Source organism: Petromyzon marinus, chromosome 41, assembly GCF_048934315.1.
Source record: "Petromyzon marinus isolate PM22_M1 ecotype Great Lakes invasive population chromosome 41, UKy_Petmar_22M1.pri1.0, whole genome shotgun sequence".
NCBI classification, from domain to species: Eukaryota; Metazoa; Chordata; class Hyperoartia; order Petromyzontiformes; family Petromyzontidae; genus Petromyzon; species Petromyzon marinus.
Genome location: NC_133707.1, coordinates 5,092,586 through 5,113,970, shown reverse-complemented (window position 1 = coordinate 5,113,970; position 21,385 = coordinate 5,092,586). Strand labels below are relative to the sequence as shown.

The 21,385-nt window shown below is 51.4% G+C and overlaps 1 protein-coding gene across 1 annotated transcript; it reads right to left on the bottom strand.

Moving 5' to 3' along the window:
- Positions 1-1,057: 1,057 nt before the first annotated feature.
- Positions 1,058-19,762, bottom strand: LOC116950965 (uncharacterized). The gene is made up of 5 exons (XM_032969182.2): positions 19,441-19,762; positions 13,278-13,451; positions 11,300-11,516; positions 5,581-5,742; positions 1,058-4,056 (listed from the first exon to the last, which is right to left on the bottom strand). The coding sequence occupies exons 1-5, from the start codon at positions 19,478-19,480 to the stop codon at positions 3,966-3,968; spliced, it is 684 nt and encodes a 227-aa protein (XP_032825073.1). The 5' UTR covers positions 19,481-19,762; the 3' UTR covers positions 1,058-3,965.
- Positions 19,763-21,385: the final 1,623 nt, after the last annotated feature.

Genomic DNA, 21,385 nt, shown 5'->3' with positions numbered 1-21,385 from the left:
ATATGAACATGACTCTTTGTAGTTGTGTGTGTTTATGTGTGCGGGGAGCGGTAGTGTAGCGGTGTGTAAACATCGCCATTGGGGAGACAAAGGCGGCCGGGCGTGGTGCTGGTATGTGTGCGGGGAGCGGTAGTGTAGCGATTAGCGCGCTGCGCTGCGCTACGAACCCGGCAACCCGAGTTCGATTCCCGCTCACGTGCCAACAACAGTGACGATTATGTGAACCGATCCTGCGCCTCCCCTAGGTCGACTCAGCCTCAAATTAGTACCTGGTGCGGTGTGTAAACATCGCCACTGGGGAGACAAAGGCGGCCGGGCGTGGTGCTGGTATTTGTGCGGGGAGCGGTAGTGTAGCCATTAGCGCGCTGCGCTGCGCTACGAACCCGGCAACCCGAGTTCGATTCCCGCTCACGTGCCAACAACAGTGACGATTATCTGAACCGATCCTGCGCCTCCCCTAGGTCGACTCAGCCTCAAATTAGTACCTGGTGCGGTGTGTAAACATCGCCACTGGGGAGACAAAGGCGGCCGGGCGTGGTGCTGGCTACTTACCCCCTCATGTGCCGTTCCGGCTTTCATAGGTGATCGCTTACAGCACTTGCCCCAACAGTCTGTGAAGGCTATACTGGGAATCTTTGTCTTTTGTATGCTTATGCTTGAGTTAAGTACGCGACTGTCTTTGCATGTGAGTATTAATTTGTATCTGTGTGAAAGTGAGTTCACGCCATTAGTGTGTTCATGTGTTCATGTGTGTATGTGTAAGTACGTTTGCGCTACAAAACCCAGCTGCCCGAGTACGATTCCCGCTCACGGCTAACATCGGTGACGAATAACTGAACCGATCCTGGGCCTCCCCTAGGTCGACTCAGCCTCAAATGAGTACCTGGTGCGGTGTGTAAACATGGCCACTGGGGAGACAAAGGCGGCCGGGCGTGGTGCTGGCCACCCACCTCCTCGTGTACCGTTCCGCCCTTCATAGGTGATCACTGAGAGTGTGCGTCCGTTTAGGAACCCGCGTGCAAACTTATCAACAAAAAAATCAACCGAGACAATTCCGTTTAGAGAATATATACACATTTGTATAAAAGCTTTTCTTTAATAAATAATCTAAAACGTGCGATAGGTGCACGAGCGGGGAAAGCGACTTTAAACGAGTAGACGGAGTCAAGTTGAATGCACTTTAGTTTCGAGTTAAACAAGTCGTGAGTTCGTTGGGTGTCACTCGGGACGCCACGACGTTTGATTTCACACGGGACAATATTCGTTGCGCAGCGGAGTCTCGTCTCGATTTAAAAAAAAAGGAAACAACATTAATTTAAAAATATAGTTATTTTAAATTAGAAAAAAAACTTACGAACATTAACAAAAAAACACTTTATATATGTATGTAAAAACAAAATTTGCTCATTTGGGTCACTTGCTTTGAAAACAAATGAATTATTGAATGTTGAGTCTTCAACGCGATCCCATTGAGGTGGAAGACACCTAATCACCTTATTGACTGATTCAAACCCCTCCCACCGAGTGCTGGCCAATAACAAGTCACGTTTTCAAGTTAATTTACATAGGGACAGCACCCACCCCCCCATCCCCGCCCCCCCCCCCCGCATAGGCCGAATAAATGACAAACGTGTTTCTGTTATTTACAATAAAATATATAAGCTAAAGACAAACTCAACATTGAGCTACTTACTGCCTGAAAATGCATTGAGACCGAAACTGGCAGAAAGTCCATTGCGGGAAAGCCGAAGGCAACGCGTAGGTAGGAGGTAGGGTGGGGGAAGTCTATTGAACTTTTCCTGAAAACTCTTTGCAGCAACAACGAGAAAAAGCAGTTTGACCAGAATTTCTGGAACCATTTCCACCCGAACTGTGGCCTTGCAACAACAAAAAATCATCTCAGAGCGTCACGAGAGAGAGAGAGAAAGGGGGGTTGGGGGGGGAATGCCAACTGCGAAAAGGTGCAGCGACAGTGGTCAATTGGAACCGCGAAACGAATTTCGATGAGCCCGCCCGAGTTCACCGGACCGTAACTGGCCTACAAAAAAGTGTGGCAAAGTATGGTCAAAACAACCCTCTAGGCGAAGCCTCCTTCTTCGCCCCCCAACAATAGTTGACATGACGAGCTGGGGGGGGGGGGTCTGTGAATGGACGACCGCAGTTGCAGGCGGAGGTAATCACGCCTGATATGAGCACAGCTAGCTCACATTGTACTGGCGATACGAGCGAGTAGCCACGCGTGGTGGAACACGCGTGGCTACTCAACTCCACCACCACCTTCAGGATGCCATGGAATGGCTCACAACATTACACATTTGACCGTATTAAAGAAAACCCGTGAGAAACGGCAAAGGTGATCTTTAGATGGAAGCACACTTTAGATAAAAAAGCACAGTTGGTGCTTATTACTCTAAGGGATGTACTTCTAGCCAGTTTTCTACAGCAAGAATAGTATTACATAACACAGCGTATACATATATAATAAACTTGCAGTGCAGATAACACAATAAGGTCTCCTGTATCGCTCAACGTTGGCCATCATCATTTTAAACCGCGAGACAGATGTGTACGCTGTCGATCTTTGGCAAATGAAGGCGTGTGTGTGTGTGTGTGTGCTCATGTGTGGCTATGTATGTACATCTAAAACGCTGTACATTCGGGGAGAGATTCCGCTCCGTCAGATCGTTTTCGCTCAGCGAGAGAAACGCCGGGGACTAGCTGGGACAATCTGATATATCAATTTGGTACAAAAGAGCACAAGTCATAAATAAGTTTAGACGCACGTTGCGTTTTATCCTCTAGTCACGGGCGTTTTTTTTTTTGGGGTGGCATTCCTGTAACTTGAATGGGGGGGGGTTTATTATTATAACTAGCACTACCCCCACACATGCCTGGGATGACGACAGGGGTGGAGGTTGGCTGGGACGGATGGATTGTCGGGGGGGGGGGGGGGGGCCTTGACGTCAGCACAACCCGCAGACCATCGCGCAGACATGCGCCAAGCCAGCAAAACTTTTTTTTTCTAATATAGTACGATAATATTATACGACGTATGTTTATAGAGGCGTGAAGAATAATTTATCGATATAGTCATCATCAACACTGTTCCACGAAACGACACAAAAATACTGCCTAATTTGTCCTTTCTAGCTCCACACTAAGGGGGGTTATAAGGCTTCACAAAATCGCGATCCCATCAAAAATCGATTTGCTCTAAAGCTACGTCCGCCGCCTGACCGAGTTGGTTGCGCAAACAAGATAGCTCAATCAATCGCTCTCCCGACTGCTTTGTCCGCACCTGAGCGAGCAGTTGAGCAAGAGGGAAATCGAACGGCCGGTTGGGGATTGTAACGGCCAATTGTTGCACATTCGCAAGTGTGTCACGTGACGAAGCGCATCGCCACAAATCGCGGAGCAGATCGATGCTCGAGATTCTCGTCTATAATCTGGCGTGAGCAACGGGGGGGGGGGGGGGGGGGAGTTGCTCAACTGGTCGCAGAAACGTCCGCATGTAAGCGATTCGGTTGCAGGCAACCCAGTTGCACGCAACTGATTTGCTCAGATGTGGACCCGGTTTAGCAGATGCTGCGCGGTCAACACGCGACATTCAACGACCGACTCGCATCAAATCATCGCCACCATCTGTTTGGTTTTAGGTCTTCCCCTTGCTTCACAGGTCACACATCCTTCAAGAACTGTAGTTGTAGTCTTATCACCACCACCACCTCCATCACCGTCTTAGATCTTCCTCTGGGTCACAAACATCTGGGTACCATTCCAATGCCCATCTCAGTCACCTGCCCTTCTCCACCCTGGAAAACGTATCCCGCCCATCGCAAACCTTCACAAACACCTCGTTGCCAAAGTAGAAAGGTGACGTTGAAAAGTGAATGTTGTCGTTGCTGCTGCTGTTGTTGCTACGCCGATAAGACTAGAGTTTGTGGTCTTCAGGGTGGAGAGGGGGTTCATGCATGAGACGACGTTTCCTCCGGACGAAGTTTCAGCTTCTCCTTCTCCGTGCCCACGTCGTAGGTGGAAGTCTTTTTCCGTCGGCACCTGAAACAAGTGGAGATATTTCAGGGGTCATGGTTTGTTTTCACCGAACAGGGCCTCACGGGTGAAGACGGCACTCCTACGGGGGGCGGACGGTGTCAAGAGGGGGTTGAAATCTCCCCACAGGACACCCACTGTCGCCTTCCCCACAAAACGATGATCCGCTTGACGACAGATAGGAGACATTTGAGAGATGCATTTGCTTGCTCGTGCGAAATGGACCTCTTATGGTTATCAGGATCTGATATTTATTCGTGTGGGCCCATCAATAATGTGCGTCACCAATCCCGACGCCCCGCGGGCTACTTGGGGCGCTAAGCTTTTGCTCGGCTTCGTTATTGCTTAGCGCTGTCACTGGAGGACACGGAGAGCCGGGGTGGGTGGTGGGGGGAGGAGAGAGGGAGGGAGCAGGAGAGGTGGCGAAGGGCGTGAGTGAGTGGAGCCTACGGCGAGAGACGGGAATCAGGGCGGGGAGCGTGGAGGCAGGTGTTGCTGGGAGAGGCGTTGTGAGCTCACCTGCCGAAACGCTTTGATGTGGACTTGTTCTGGCAGCGTTTGCGTGAGAGAGGGACTTGGGCGTGTGTTGTGTGCGTATTGTGTGTGTACTGTATATGTGTGTTTTGTGTGTGTTGTGTATGTGTGGTGTGTGTGTATTGTATACGTGTGCTGTGTGTGTGTTGTGTGTGTATTGTATATGTGTGCTGTGTGTGTGTTGTGTGTGTACTGTATATGTGTGCTGTGTGTGTGTTGTGTGTGTATTGTATATGTGTGCTGTGTGTGTTGGGTGTGTACTGTATATGTGTGCTGTGTGTGTGCTGTGTGTGTGTTGTGTGCGTTGTGTATGTGTGTTGTGTGCGTGTTCAACTCCCACTCACAACCAATAACAGTTGCAAATATGAGAACGGGTCCATGGCCCCTGCCAGGTCGACTCAGCCTTAAATGAGCGGTGTGTATAAACATCGGCACTGGGGAGCCTAAGGCTGGCGGGCTACCGGCTACGCAAGCACCTTGCCGGCCTTTTTAGGCGCTCGCTAACAGCACCTCCCCCAGTAGGAAAGAGAGCAGGCAGCATTTGGTTGGTGGTGGTGGCTGTGGTGAGTGGTGAATTTGGTTCGTGAAAGACACGACGGGTCAGTTGGAGGCAGTCACCCTCCAACAACAACGGAGGGTAGAGGAGCGACGTTCACAACAACGAGCGGAGCGCCGGGCGGCTAAAATACATCGAGTTGCCACAATAGGGGGCACAGCTGGGTGCATCTGCCAGTTAATTTTGGTCGATCCCGTGACCTGCTGTCAGCGAACGTTCGACACTTCACGTGGCCTCGAAGTCCACGTGGCCTGGCAGAGGCGCCGCGGTGATGTCACCGGCGGGTATCGGTGAGCGGTGGCTCTGGTTGTGGTGCTTGCGGCGATGAGGACGTAAGAGCAGCCATCGAAGGGCGCGAGACAAAATTTCGCTCTCGTGAGACGCAATGGAGAGAACGACCGAACGGAGCGACACGTAAACGAGCGGGACAGCCCACTTACCGTATGGTGGCGATGAGCACCAGCGTGGCGATGAGGCTCACTGAGGCGGTGGCCAACGCCGCCACGGCCAGGACCATTGAGTCGGGAACGCGGGGCGCCTGCAGCGTCGACACGTTCAGAATCCTCTTCTCGCACCGCTCGCCCTCGTAGTCCTTCTCGCACCTGCGCGTGAAACATCGACGAAGGCGAGGATCTCGATGAGGGGCGCCGCGATGGGTTTGGCGCCGCTGCCGCTGCTGCTCCTGCTGCTGCTGCTGCCTCGTGCTATAAAACTATCAAACGCTACGAATTGTTGTTTTTTTTTTTTATTTCACCAGGTAAGGCCCACCGAGCTGTAGAGCGCTTCTTCGTAAGCGGCCTGGCTATCACACATGTTGGCTCGAGGAAGTGGCTTAGCATCACGTTGACATTTATAGCAGTCAAATACGAGTCTAAACGCACGTTGATTTTCTAAATGTGGAGGGGGGAAAACGAAGGACTCGGAGAAAAATCCAAACGACCACGGAGAGAATGTACAAACTCCAAATATACAGCAGCAGGCGTCAGGGTCGGGATCGAACCCACGAACCTCCTGCATACCAGGCGAGGTAGTTAACATCTCATAGCCACCGTGATGATGATGCGAGAGAAAGACGCCACAAACTCCAAATATACAGCAGTAGGCGTCAGGGTCGGGATCGAACCCGTGACCTCCTGCATACCAGGCGAGGTAGTTAACATCTCCTAGCCACCACGGTGCCCCTGGCGTGGTGTTCACGCTGTAACGCGTTTTCGCTTGAACGTGGTTCTGCCATTTGGGATCACTTTTCGCACGACGTTCTAACGCGGGTTGTGAGCGGTCGACGACGCGCTACTTTCTGGAGCTGCGTGGCTGAGCGGAGTGGCGTACCCTGAGTTACTTTGTCCCTCCATCTCACTGCGTGTGCGTAATAGGAGTATGTCGTATCTCGCCAAAGTTTAGCGTCACATCATTTACGGGTAAAATTGTTCGTGGCTTTACGTGTTTTTCGCTTAGCGCGACAAATCGTTCATGAAAGCACCAACTGCCGCGTTGAACGAGGACTCTCCGGACGCGCTTGCGCTACGCAGCTCTCCCGAGGTGTTTCCGAGCTGTGCCACGTGTTTTTTTTTTGTTTACATATATACGGTACGATGTCCGACGTTTCGCTCGCGGTGGAAGCTTCTTCTCCGGGAAGTCGATGATGATCTCCGTTCCCGAAGAAGCTCCCGCCCCGGCGTGCGTAGCGAAACGGCGCGCAAAAAATATCCGGAACGGAGCCGCCCGCCAGTATTTGACGGAGGCCAGCCGCTATTATTTATTGATTTGCTTCGGCAAATGTGCTGCCGGAGAGAGACGGGGGGGCAAAGCTCACCCACCGCAGTGCCATGTCAAAAGGTCACCGAGAGTCCTGCACAAATTCACGAGCCCACGCGCTGTGTGCCACGTCTTGGGGTGAGTTTGTGTGTTCCTTTGTGTATACAAAGGCGGACGGGCGGGCGTGGTGCTGGCCACCCACCCCCTCCGTGTGCCGTGGCGGCCTACATAGGGGCTACTCGCCAACAGCACTTGCACCAACTGTCTGTCAAGGCTATACGGGGGATCTTTCTTTTACAAGACTATTATTATCGTTACTATCATCGCGTATTGTGCCCAAACAACAACAATAATAATAACATAATGGTGCCTCTACCAACCCCCCACAGCCAAAGCGTGGTGAAGTATGGTCAACCAACCCCCCCACCCACCACCACCACCACCACTTCCCCGCACGATGTAGGGAGGCGGTCATCCAGCAGTGGAGCGACTAAAAGGAGCTGTGCGTGTAGTAGGTATAGGCACGTGTGTGTACGCACGTGTGTACGTGCCGGCCGTCGAGGGTGCCTGCTCGCTAGCAGCACGTGCCCCCAAAAGTCCGTGAAGGCTACGCGGGCATTGGCGCGGGGGGCATCAGCCACGGGGAAGCCACGCCCCCGTGGCCCTCTCGTCACGGGCGGTGACGTCGACTCGGGTTTCGTCACGTGCCGCGACTTCACAATGCGCGTGACTCGCACGTGGCTCCGGCCGAACGGACTCAATCCCCCATCATTAGGGCACGCTCGCCTCCTATTGTTGTACAGGCTCTGTGCGCGCGCGCGTGTGTGTGTGTGTGTGTAGAGTGTGATTCCTCGCACGTGTGTGTGTAGAGTGTGATTCCTCGCACGTGTGTGTGTGTAGAGTGAGTGTGATTCCTCGCGCGAGTGTGTGTGTGTCAGGAAGGACGTGATGCTGGCTGGCCATGGACCCTCTCGTATGCCGTGCCGGCCTTCATAGGTGCTCGCAAACAGCACTTGCCCCTTAAATATCTTAAGGCTATACGGCAGGTGGGGGGGGGGGGGAGAATATTTGTCTTTGTGATCCCCAACGCATGTACGAGTGTGATTCCTTAAGTGTGCGTGTAAACACGTGGGCACACACAAACGGGAAGTCAGTGGTGGTGTAGCGGTTAATAAACTCACCGCACTTTACACGACAGTACGAAACGTCAGTGGCGACTTGTACGCGAACCCAAAGCTGTGCTTCGTCATCGTCTTAGGCGACGCGAACGCAACCTGGTGCCATTGTGCGAACATCGGCACTGACGGAGACAGAAGGGTGGCCCCCATTGTCCTCCCTCGGTGCTAGTCACGCCGTTTGCCGACACAGCCGCTCGCCAACAGCGAGATCGACGCTGCAAAGTGACGCAGCTAAACGTGCGCGCGTGTGGCGTGAAGGAGGCCACTGGGCAGTTTGTTGGAGGCAGTCGCCCTCCAGCAACAACTGAGGGAAGAGGAGCGACGCTCACAACAATGGGCGGAGCGCCGGGCGGCTAAAATAGCAGCAAGTTGGCACAGTAGGAGGAGGGGGGGGTAGGTACAGCTGGTGGTGCATCTACCGGTCATCTCAGTCAGCCATAGCACGGCACTTGCTGGGTCTGTCCCATAAGCTCCTGTCAGCAGCGAGCCTTTGACGCTTCACGTGGCCTCAAAGCGCACGTGGCCTGGCGCGGGCGCCGTCGTGACGTCACCGTCACTTAGTGACGAATGGCGGTTGTATTGGTGTTGGTGGCTAACAGCACTTGCCCCCAACAGCCTGTATGGAGGAGTGGGGGGGGGGGGGGCGGGGTGATCTTTGTGTGCGTGCTAAGAATCGTCCTCGACATCTCCGAAACCCTGGTGATGTTAGATTCTCAAAAAAAACGGTGACGTCATTGAAAAAATGTTTGCGCTCGTGAAAGGCAACGAGAATGATGACGAGGTTTCTTCTGGCTGGCCCCTTGCGTGACGAGGAACGTCAGTGACATTTAAAGCCTAGACATTGTCTCTACTGGCCCGTGCGTCCCTAACCGCAGAATGCGCTACAGCTGTAAGGGTAGGACCCGCATGCATTCACAGTAGTAACGTGGAGAAAGCACACACGGAATATATATAGCGAGTTCTATATATAGTGCGTTCGGAATGGTGACGCAGTGGTTGGAACACCCGCACTATGAATCTTGTGAAACAGAGCGTTGGACGTCTTGCCTTTACCCCGCACCTCCGATTCGCATGGTTGGCTACGTACTTCGCGAAAGAAGTTCAACATACTACACTCCCAGCCACAGGTGAAAAATCATAAACGCTGCTTAGGCTATAACTTCACCAGGATGGTGAAGTATGGCCAAAACAACCCCCATGGGGCGGCCTTCATCAAGGGACTGTCAACTGCTGCTGTTGTTCTTGAGTGTGTGTGTGTGTGTGTGACGTTGTGTGTTGTGGTGTGTGTGTGTGTTGTTGTGTGTGTGCGTGCATAATTAACGAAGGTACTTCCCAAGCCACCGCCATATCCCGCAATCCTACAGCGCAACCATCCAACCCGGCGCTTGCCGCACACGGGGCTCACTGCATCGCTCCTTCATCCAACAGAGGATTGACCATTGCTAATGATGATGTTGACTGTATAGAGGCATACGCTGACAAACAACACAAAGTATCGCGAAAGTTGAGTTGTGGAAAATCTGTTGGAAAATTAGAATTTAGCTCCTTTCCAGGCCCGAATACATTTCTGGTTATGAGCACAGGCCCCCGAATGCGTCCGAGCCAAATGTCAGCTCTCTATTCCTTTTAGAACATCATTAGAATAAACGTCTATCACTCACTCAATTACCCCCAAACTGGTTCTGTATATACGTATGCTTTACGTGTGTATTGGATAATGCTCGATGCCTATGGGCAAATGGGAACCCCATTTGCCACATCTGCCGTTCATTCTTTAGACAACACCGAAGCAAGAGTAGCCGAACCCGTGAGGACCTTGGCTATCAACGTGGGTCTGAGCCGCGCCGTGACTGCGGGAGCGTTGCCCGTTGGTGGTCACGGCTCCGTCGTCGATCGACCGCACAGTGACTGCGAAACGAACCTAACCTGTGAACCTAATTTGGCTGCATTCCAGCTCCCTCGGTTGTCCCTGACACCTCCTTGCAGTGCAGAGGTGTTCCCTGAACCTAGACAAATGACCGTCAGAGGTGGTTCTGTAACACCAACTTCCAGAGCAGTGCTCTGCAGCAAAGGGTAGTTCGATTGCTCACCACAGAAGGCTCGTAATCTCTTTTTCTCAGGTCACGATGCCGATGGCACGATTTGGAAAACGATTGCACGGGCCGGGTGGGGGAAGTCAACCAAATGAAAGCAAAATAATTGGCCCAACATCACACGGCATGACCCTCCTGACAAGGAGCCTTGAGACTCGCAGAGGCTCTCCTGGATGAATTATCGAGCGCTCTCCTCATCGTTCTCGTGGACCTTGAGAGCGCTCGTCGCATGCAAAGCGGAAGCAGCAAACAAACAAAAAAATACCGCCTCGGGAATTCTAGAGTGAAAGTATCGTCATCCTGCAACACACAAAGACGCCCAGGTTTGTCCTTGAGATTAACTGAGTCAAGATTGACTTTTGGCTCAGATTGCTTCTTGGGTAAAAATGCCAATGTGCGTTTAACACGCAGGCTTTCGCGACCAATATTATTCATAATAGAGGTTTTTGGATGAGATCGCGTTATTTATAAATGGGTCGAAACCCTGACAAATTTAGTAACAAATTGGGCGCGTGACAACGTTATTCACGCTAGATGTTGTTGCAGTGGTCAGCACAACTGCTGTTGCATTCCAGAGGTCGCCGGTTCGATTCCATCTCCTGGCGCGGCAGTTAAAACAATGGGGCACATCGCTTACATCCCCTCCCCCATCACCGCCTCTGTCCACCCAGCAGAGTTGATGAAACATGCAAACATAGGACCACAGAGCTTGGGAAATGGTTGGTGCCTCTTCTAGCTGCTCGTCTGTGGTTTCCCTCATCTCTGAATCATTCTCTCTCTCGTTCTGAGGGTGAACGAAAAATGTGGTGCATTACACATTCTAAATCATTACCGTAAACGAGCAGACCACCACAGTTACTTACCTTGGCACGTTGTGGGGGTACGCTAAAGTGCAGCTACTCCTACCTCTTCCAAGACGTCTCGTCAAGCGTGGAAGAGTAGGCCAATATACCCTCGACTCGAGGGGCTCTCAAGAGCACGCCCTAGCGATACCCTTCCACCAGCGGTAGCTCGAGCAGAAAATCGCAGGGCTGCACCTTGACAAACCCTTGTGAGTTAATGCGTGCCCGCGTGCGTGTACGTGCGTGTGCGTGCGTGCGCGTGACCACGTGCTGTGCGCGTGCGATTCTTACACGCAGCTCGCCTTCTTGATTGGCTCGATGTACTTGCACTTTCCGTTCATGCAGTAGTTGCGCATAGACTTGGGACACTTGTTTCTCCCCTTCTTCCCTCCCTTCTTCCCCTTCTGGCCACCCTTGCCGCCACCCTTGCCACCACCCTTGCCGCCACCCTTGCCCGTGCCCTCCTCTTTCTTGTCCCCGTCACTTTTCTTCCCTCCTTCGCGCGGCTCTGGCGATTTGAGGTAAACGAGAAGAAGAAGGAGAAAACGAAAGAAAAAACGATTTAAAAGTTGAATTTAACAAACGCGACTCCAAGTCATTACAATGCACGCAATTACGATGTTTCCGAAAGCCGAGGTTCTGAAACGGCGCAGTCTCCGGCAGCGATGTTGTGAGCAACGTGCGCTCCAACGGCGGAGGAAAGCATCGTTGGGTGTGCTCCGTGTTGGTGAAATATGGGCGACTTAACCCCTACGACCCTGCGCGGCGTGGAAAGTACCTCGTCTAGCAGTGGATTGCTGCAGGAGCTGTGTACGTACATGTGGCTGTGTGACCGGTAGCAACTTTGCTTATATGCCCCTTTAAAATCCGTTTTTTTTCGCTTGCCTTTGCAATTCCCACTGTGATGTCACGTGGTAGGCATAGTAACACCAAAATCAATATGGCGTATTTTTATGTATTTATTGTGTATAATCAGAAGCCTGGATTACTATTCCTTTAGTTAATTTACTACGACTATCTTCATTTTACCTGTATTACTTCTCTCGTATGCCTGGTCAGTTTGCTTTAGACATAGGCCAAGAAAGATGCCTTTCCTTGTCTAGATTCCCTGCCCTGCTGCTTGGGCCAGGCTGCCCGGGAAAAAATGGGAGGGTGGGGTCAGACCTCCCAGCCTCTACTCTATCACACAGAGACATGGGCCCTGACTGAGTTTAATGTCCCAGTAAGGTGCAACTGAGATACAAAACAGAAGCAACAAAACAGGTTTTTTGGTGTTTAGTTTGTTGTCCTTTCCCCACACCTCCGATTAGCACGGTTGGCTACGTACGGTGCGAAATACGTTCAACACATGTACGTACGTGCGTGACATTGCACAACGTTTGAGGAATGTTACAAAAGTTACACGTCGGCAATATCCACCCAGCAAATTCGGCTTCATAGTCAGGACCTTGGATAAATGTGAACTCGGGGCCAAAGTTTATTGTCAAACAACAGCTGCTAGAGGCAGGCACAGTCACGTCTCAGTGAACATGGCAAGAGCCAGGGCGAAATTTCGGCATCTCTGAACTCGGAACACCACATTTTCCAGACTATAAAGTAAGATGTGCCCCGAAAGGTTTGCCCGGTGTCAATAATGTTACAATGGCACTGGCACACAAAGATCTCCCCGTTTAGCCTGTTTGGGCAAACGCTCTTCGCGAGCATTTATTAAGACCGGCAAGGCACACTAAGAGGGTGGGTGGACAACACCATGGCAGGCCGCCTTTGTCACTCCACAATGCTGATGTTTACACACCATACCAAAGCACTTATTTCAGAACAAGTCGGTATCATTCCATGACCTCGAATGAATCCCAGGATGGCTGCATCGTAGCGCAGTGCGCTAACCACAGCACCAGCGCTCCAAAGACAAAGATCCGCCATATAGCCTTAACAGACTGTTGGGGAAAGTGCTATTAGCGAGCAGAACCTATGAAGGCTGGCACAGCACACGGGGGGGGGGTGGGTGGCCAACACCACCTTTGTCTCCCCAGCCGCGATGTTTACACACCGCACCAGGAACTCATTTGAGTCGGCTTAGAGGAGGCCCACGACTGGTTCAAATAATTGTCACCGGCGTTAGCCGTCAGCGAGAATCGAACCCGGGTCGCCAGGTTCGTAGCGCGGCGCGCTCACCTCTACGCCACTGCTCCCGGCACACGCACACACACGTACACACACAAACACGTACGTGTGCGCGCACAAATTCACAGGCGGGCCCCGTACGTACTTTTCGGAGAGGCCGCCTCTCCCGTGCCGGACTCCTTTTGGCCCACCACGGGCAGAACGCGCGGCCCAACCACAGGTCCATCAAAATCGGCCGAGCCGATATCATCATCCCCATCGCCGCTCATCTCCAAATCACTCAGCATTGGGACTGGAGTGCTGGTGCAACAGGAGAGGACTGCGGGGGTGGGGGGGTGGGAGGAGGAGAACACAAATCAAATCATTAGCCAGAGTCAAAATATGATGTCCTGCTCAAATGAGCATTGAGGCGTTGGTGCTCATTTTCCCGTTTACGGCCCTGGGGCAGTGGTGGAAATTCCACATGACTATGACGGGGCCGAGTAATTCCATAGGGGAACCGCTGTCCACTTCGCCGCGAAATGGCACTAATTTTTGTTCGACCTCGAAGAGATGATGAGCTGAGTCACCCCCCCCAACCCTCCTCCAAACTAAGATTTGAACTCAGCGACCTTACGATTGCGAGCCCTGAACAAGGCTATCATGAAGGCGTTATGTTTCACAGACATTTAGCCTGCCAGCAGTTTCACGGTAGGGGGGTGGGCGATGTCGCTATGCGGATGTACACAATTTGGTCATCCGAGAGCAATTTTATAAATTTGGCACATGCTGGCACATGTGGCCTGTTACTGTTTTTTTTTCTTCAAATAGCATTATGGGACATTTACTGTATCCGAATCTGAATATTTATTTACACTGGAGGAATCCGATGAGCTATAAAGCTCTTTTTCACAGACGTCCCAGTAATTTAACATTGACCGCGAAGCAGGCGGCGTAGTTTTTGGGTCATCATCACACCTGCAGCATTGACTAGGGCGGGCAGCTGGACACGAACCGTTAACCTCTGCAAGGAGCGGCCAAGTCCAACTCTCCAATCCGCTCTCGCGAAGGGGGAGAGCGAGGGAGAGAGAGAGCGTGTGTGAGAGTGTGCGAGAGAGTTGGAGAGAGAGAGAATTTAGAATTTCGCAATTGCATCTGGGAGGTAGCGTTTGTTTTTTTTTTGTCTCCATGGCGACACACAAAATGCTACGGCTGCCGTATTCTCCGGATTATAAGACGCGGCGGGAAAATAAGACGCGCCACCAAAACTCGTAACACACGGGTGTCAGTAGAGTAAAGGGATGTAAATCTGGTCGCACCCACCCATACCTGATTATAAACTAAACACATTTTTTTTTTATTTTACCAGGTAGAGCCCACTGAGCTCCAAAGCTCGTGCTCAGAAGCGACAGGCCACAAGCGAAGTGGCTCATCGTCATGTGGACATTTCTAGCAGCCAGACACTCGAAACGCGTGTTGTTGTTGTTGTTAATTCTAAATGTGGAGGAGGTGGTGGTGGTGGGGGGGGGGGGAATCGGAGGACCCGGAGAAAAATCCATGGGGAGAGAGGAAACACAGCAAACCTCCAAACATGCAGACGTCCTGTATACCAGGCGAGGTAGTTAACATCTAGCCACTATATTATAATTATTCTTATTATTCTTATTAATTCTTATTAATATAACATGCCCTCCAAATGTTTTAAATACAGACGGGACAAAATGTGTCGAACAAGGTACAGTTTCTTTTGTCCATAATACAGGTGTTTTTTTTTTAGTTAGATCGCATAAATATGAATGTCGTAAAATGAACGTGTCGTGAGATGTTTTTGGGGTTATTTGGCTGTGTCACGGCCAATTGGCTGTGTCGGGTGGTGGCGGGTTTAACGACACATTTATATATTTACGCGATCTAACCCAAAAAAACCTCTATTATGCATGATATTGGTCGCGAAAGCCAACTGCGTGTTGAGTTTCTTTCGTCGCAAATATTTAACAGACCACCCCTGAACAACAGTGATAAAGGTATGCATTGAAGAATGCGTGCATGTCACTTTGGCGTCAGTGAAATAGTGAAACGAAAAAAAACGCGTTACTATGCACAAGTGTGTGTGGGGTGGGAGCGGTGGTGCAGTGGTTAGCGCGCTGCGCTACTAAGGCCGGCGACCCAAGTTCGATTCCCGCTCACGGCCAACACCATTGATTATTATCTGAACCGGTCCTGGGCCTCCTCTAGGTCGACTCAGCCTTAAATGAGTACCTGGTGTGGTGTGTAAACATCCTCCGTGTGCCGCATCGGCCTTAATAGGTGCTCGCTAACAGCACAGTATGTTAAAGGTCTTTGTCTTTTTTGTGAATGCGTGTGCACATGTACTGCGTTTGTGTGTGTGATGTGTTCGTGGTGAGTCATTTACACGTAGAATAAGTAACTTATAACGTCAGAAAAGAGAGATTGGAATGCTTGTGCTCCTAAGTAATGCGAAACCCCGATTATTTGACCCGTTATTTATTTATTTATTTGCTTTTACCAAGGTTCACGTTTCCTCGTACACGAAGCCCAACGCATGAATGGAATTTCCCAAACACCCCGATGTGGCGGCAGGACCCTCCTGGTGAACACTCCTGAGACTCGGTGAGCCTTTCCCGGCCAAATTAAAGGAATTAACATTTCGCCACACTCGACTATAATTCTATTTTACAGGCACTTTTGTGAGTTGATTCACTGCTAGATGAAGGCCTCCTCCACACCGTGTTGGCCACGGGGTGGAGGGACGGGGAGGGTGAGTGATTGTTTGGCCATACTTCACCACGCTGGTCAGGCCCACTACAGGTTGACGCTATCATTGTACCAACCGTTGTAATCCATAGCCAGAAATCGAACTCACGTTATCCGGCGCCCATATCACCGCGTCATTGCTCACCACAATCAAGCCACACGTGGCGATGTCGCAAGTGTCGTAAAAGTTGTTTGCTCTCTCCCTCTTCTTCCTCTGCTGCTGCCGAATGAGTGGATTTATTTTTTTTATTTCGTTGTCTCTCCTACGACCAGAAGAACAAGTTGACTTGCTATAAAAAAATGTGTGTGTTTTTTTTTACGTGGCCACATGACACGTCGTGACAACTCCAACCTTAACCCGTGGGGCTGCCACGGTGGTAAAACGTGCGTCCGGTACAATGGGAATAGGAGGAAGAGGTGGCGAAAGCACACACACAGGTAACACAACACGTCCGGTCAAGTGTCGGGCAGACCCTGGGGCGCCACGGTGGCTATGAGATGTTAACTACCTCGCCTGGTATACAGGAGGCCGTGGGTTCTATCCCGACCCTGACGCCTGCTGCTGCTGTATATTTGGAGTTTGCGGTGTCTCTCCCTCTCTCTATCTTCCCGTGTGTTGCGTGGATTTTCCTCCGGGGCCTCTTAATTTTTCCCTCCACATTTAGAATCAACATCACGCGTTTAGAGTGTTTGGCCGCAATACATGTCCACATGATAAGCCGATTCATGGAACTATCATTTGTGACCATGTCGCTTCTGAAAAACAACAATTTAACTCAGTGGGCCTTACCTGGTAAAATAAATAAATACTTTTAGTTCTATGGGGTTCACAACATCGATTGACAGAGAATTCACCTTCCTGCAAATATATTTTGCTTTAAAATTGTGGACGAATCTCATCAAGGCAAACGTCCCTTCCGCGGGAGTCTATCGTATACCAAAAGCATTGGCTTAATGCGAGCAGACTCTGGGTCCTCTTCCTGACATTCAACGTCTTCATCGGCAGAGTCGGCCTCGCTTGAGGCCACTGCTGCCCAACTACCCGATGTTGGTAGACAAGGACGTTTGTGTTCTGTGGGCTCGTTGGGTCGAAAGGAAGCGTTGCCGCGTGGAGTCTATCGCGGGTGCGGAGTCTATCCGACCCAACACGGATTGCGTCCCCAAATCGATGTCAGCGTGTGGCCATTGTTTATTTATTTTAACTGTCGCGACGAATGTAGCGGCTACTAGTGGCTGGCTGAGTCGGATCAAATGAACCCATTGCATGCAAGCGGTGGATTAGGGCTTCCCCAAGCCATGCGGGCCTACTCTATAGCTCATCGGATTCCTCCAGTAAAAATAAATATTCTGTTTATGAATGGGGGGGGGGGGGGTGTTATTAGTTGACCATATTTCTCAACGCTGGTGAGTATGGTATGATGGAGGTCTGGGCACCCTTGTCAACAAGACGTTCCATTGCAAAGGGATTGATTATCAAGGTTTGAAAACACATTTAAAGTAAGGTGAGACCATAGATGTACAGCACAACGATGTATTTTGCTCCACCGCCCTCTGCTGACAAACAAAGCAGCCGAAAGCAACCCGTTTTCTGCAGACAGTCGCCCGCCCAAGCAAATCTCCAGGGTCAGAGCAGCTGAGCACCATGCGTTATCTGACCATGTCGGGAGCTTTCGAGGAGAAAAAAAAACTGGCCATGGACAAATATCTATATTGTAATATCTGTAGTGACAATGTGTAACATACCTTCAGAGAAATTTTTATTTAAAGCTTTCGTGACTGTAGAGATTCATATTCTTGGTTCTTTCGGTAAAGTCACGTAGAAGGGAAACAATACAATAATAAAAATATAAAACAATAAAATTCTCACGACGTTTCGACTGCAACAAAAAAACGCCACTTTTTTCCAATTTTCTTGTTGTGGTTTTCACACCTGATGATGATTGCTTGTGTTGCAGTCGAAACGTCGTGAGAATTTTATTGTTTTATATTTGTATTATTTTATTGTTTCCCTTCTACGTGACTTTACCGAAAGAACAAAGAATCTACCTTCCGAGATTTGAGGATATCGGATGTATTGCAAGTTATTTGATCACAGGTTGTCAAACAAAATATAAGACATTTAAAAAAAAACATATTTAGATTTTTTTATCACGCACGTTATTCGATTAATGTATGGTGAACAGTATAATCGATTGTAATCGATTAATTGTTGAATTGAGCACACCCGAGCTGGTTAAGATGTAACTGCAGTGCAGCGTGGACAATTCATCAGGGAGCTCATTCCACAGGCGTGACGTACCAAGGTGTCTATGGGTGTGTATACAGCCCTGTGTGTGTGTGTAGGTGTGGGTCGTTGCCTATGTGGGAGTGTGTGGCTGGGTGCGTGTATGTGTGTGTCCGTGTCTCTGTGTGTCTATGTCTATGTGTGTGCGTGAAACTGTGTATGCGTGTATGTGGGGAGCGGTAGTGTAGCGGCTAGCGCTCTGCGCTATGAACCCGGCGACGCGAGTTCGATTTCCGCTCACGACCAACGCCAGTGGCGATTATTTGAACCGGTCCTGGGCCTCCCCTAGGTAGACTCAGCCTCAAATGAGTACCTGGTGTGGTGTGTAAACATCGCCACGAGGGAGACAAAGGCGGTGAAGCGTGGTGCTAGCCACCCAACCCCTCGTGTACCGTTCCGGCCTTAATAGGTGATCGCTAACAGCACTTGCCCCAACAGGTTGTTAAGGCTATACGGGGGATCTTTGTCTTTATTTAGGTGTGTATGTACATAAATGGATGTGTGTGTATATGTAGGTTGTGTGTGTCTCTGTGTACGGGTGTGTGTACGTGAGTCTTTTGTGTGTGTGTGTTCGTTGCTACGATCCCGGCGACCTGAGTTTGATTCCGGGCAATGACGTCCATGATTACCGCGTGTTAATCTGGCATGCGCCTGCCACAAGGTCTTCTCAGCCTAGAATAGAGTGCCTGTTGGTTTTTGTTTGACCAAGAGTGGTCGCGTATCACACTGCTCCGGCCACACCGAAAAAATCACACGTCCGCCGTTCCGACCTTAATAGGTGCTCGCTAACAGCATTTCCTTGAAAAAAAATGTATGTCGATCCTATAGGGGATGATCGGTGTCTTTGTATGTGTGCGTGTATGTATGTGGAACGGTGGTGTAGCGGTTAGCACGCTGCCCTACAAACCCGGCACGACACGAGCTCGATTCCCACTCACGGCCGAACACCGGTGACGATTATCTGAACCGGTCCTGGGCCTCCCCTAGGTCGACTCAGCCTCGAATGAGTTACCTCGTGCGACGTGTAAAAACCAACGGCCAATGGGGAGAAAAATGCGGTCGGGCGTGGTTGCTGGGCCACCCAGCCAAACTCGCGCCGGCCTTCAGAGGTGCCACTCGCTAACAGCACTCGCCCCCGAACGAATGTTTTTTGTTTGTGTAAGTACCTGTGTGTGTGTATATACGCGAGTCCGAGCGCGCGCGTGTCCCGTGTCCTCTGTGCCTCTGTGCCTCTGTATGGGCGTTAACACATCGGTCGCGTTCATCTCACCTGCCACCACCGCGACCAGTATCCACACCGACGTCTTCATGGTCCCCTTCTCGCGCTCGCGGTCGGTCTGTCAGTCGCCGGGTGAAGCGAGCGATTCACCGCTCCGCAGAGGAACTGCTCGGACAATCTGGACGACGGAGGAGTGTGGGGGGGTTATGTTGCGGGGAGGGGGGGGAGAGCACGTGGGAGTCTTGCTGAGACGGCGGCGGGTGGAGGTGCAGCGTCTCACACGCGCAGCCGGTGACTTGCGCGCGCGCACCGCTCAACTCGCAGCACGCACGCCACTCACTTTCCCGTGCGACTCACGCGACTGGCCACCAAACATCGTTGCTTTATCCCCCGCCGGGGAGGACCCCGACCTGTCCCCCCCCCCCACCCACCCACCCACGTCTTCCGGCACCCCATACCGAGCGAGTAGAGGGCGGTGCCGAACCGCGCCGGCTGTGGTGAGAACGACGCTTGCGCTGCTCTTCGAAGCCCGGCTGAGCCGAGTTCGATTCCCGTTGCAGGGGGGGCATTATATTTCATCGGCGAATATCGCTTTGAAGCCGCTCGTGGTGCTTCCCGAGGTCGGACTCAACGAGCAAACGTCGGCGATGGAGGGAGACAAAGGCGGACCCGGTCGTGGTTTCGGCCAACGACCACCTTCCCTCGTGTGCCGTTCCGGCCTTCATATGGGTGCTCGTTAACAGCACTTGCCCCAACAGTCTGTTCAAAAAAGGCTAAACGGGGGGATCTTTGTCATTGCGGGAGCGGTGGCGCGATGGTTTTCCGCTCCGCGTTACGAACCCGACAGATCCTACGTTCGATTCGTGGCCACGGCTAACGTGGATCCACGCGAACAACGTTCCCGTCACCCCCATCCCCCCCCCCCCCCCCCTGGTCTGTCTCAGCCTCGAATGAGCACCTATTAGGGTTCACCTTGCATTAGCACCTGGCGGAAAGGTGAGATAAATTGGGCGTGGTGTGGCTCAGGCAACACCACGCCCCTTCGTGCGCAGTGACGGCCTTAATAGGTGCTCGCTAACAGCACTAACCCCAACAGTCTATTAAAGGCTACACAGGGCATCTTAGTCTTTGTCATTTCTGTAAATACTGTATATACCCCACAGAATGGGATCATTGCTCAAAATAAGTATTGTAGGGCAGTGTTAAGTACTGAACTCATCACACAGGTAACCAGCACCGCTACTGAACTCACCCCACAGCTCACCACTACTGAACTCACCCCACAGCTCACCAGCACCACTAATGACCTCACCCCACAGCTCACCACTACTGGACTCACCCCACAGGTCACCACTACTGAACTCACCCCACAGCTCACCAGCACCATTACTGAACTCACCCTACAGCTCACCAGCACCATTACTGAACTCACCCTACAACTCATCAGCACCACTACTGAACTCACCCTACAGCTCACCAGCACCACTACTGAAGTCACCCTACAGCTCACCAGCACCATTACTGAACTCACCCTACAACTCATCAGCACCGCTACTGAACTCACCCCACAACTCACCAGCACCACGACTGAACTCACCCCACAGGTCACCTGCACCACTAATGAACTCACCCCACAGCTCACCAGCACCACTACTGAACTAACCCCACAACTCACCAGCACCACTACCGAACTCACCCCACAGCTCAACAGCACCGCTACTGAACTCACCCCACAGCTCACCAGCACCATTACTGAACTCACCCCACAGCTCACCACTACTGAACTCACCCCACAGCTCACCACTACTGAACTCACCCCACAGCTCACCAGCACCACTACTGAACTCACCCCACAGCTCACCAGGACCACTACTGAACTCACCCGACAGCTCACCAGCACCACTACTGAACTCACCCCACAGCTCACCACTACTGAACTCACCCGACAGCTCAACCCCTACTGAACTCACCCCACAACTCACCAGCACCACGACTG

Bases quoted from the DNA above. Each gene is read 5' to 3' on its own strand.
- LOC116950965 (XM_032969182.2), bottom strand. From the start codon at position 19,480: ATGAAGACGTCGGTGTGGATACTGGTCGCGGTGGTGGCAG. The intron at 11,517-13,277 runs GTACGTACGGGG...TCAAATCGCCAG, and splicing joins AGAGGCGGCCTCTCCGAAAA to AGCCGCGCGAAGGAGGGAAG. The intron at 5,743-11,299 runs GTAAGAATCGCA...TTTCACGCGCAG, and splicing joins ATCAAGAAGGCGAGCTGCGT to GTGCGAGAAGGACTACGAGG.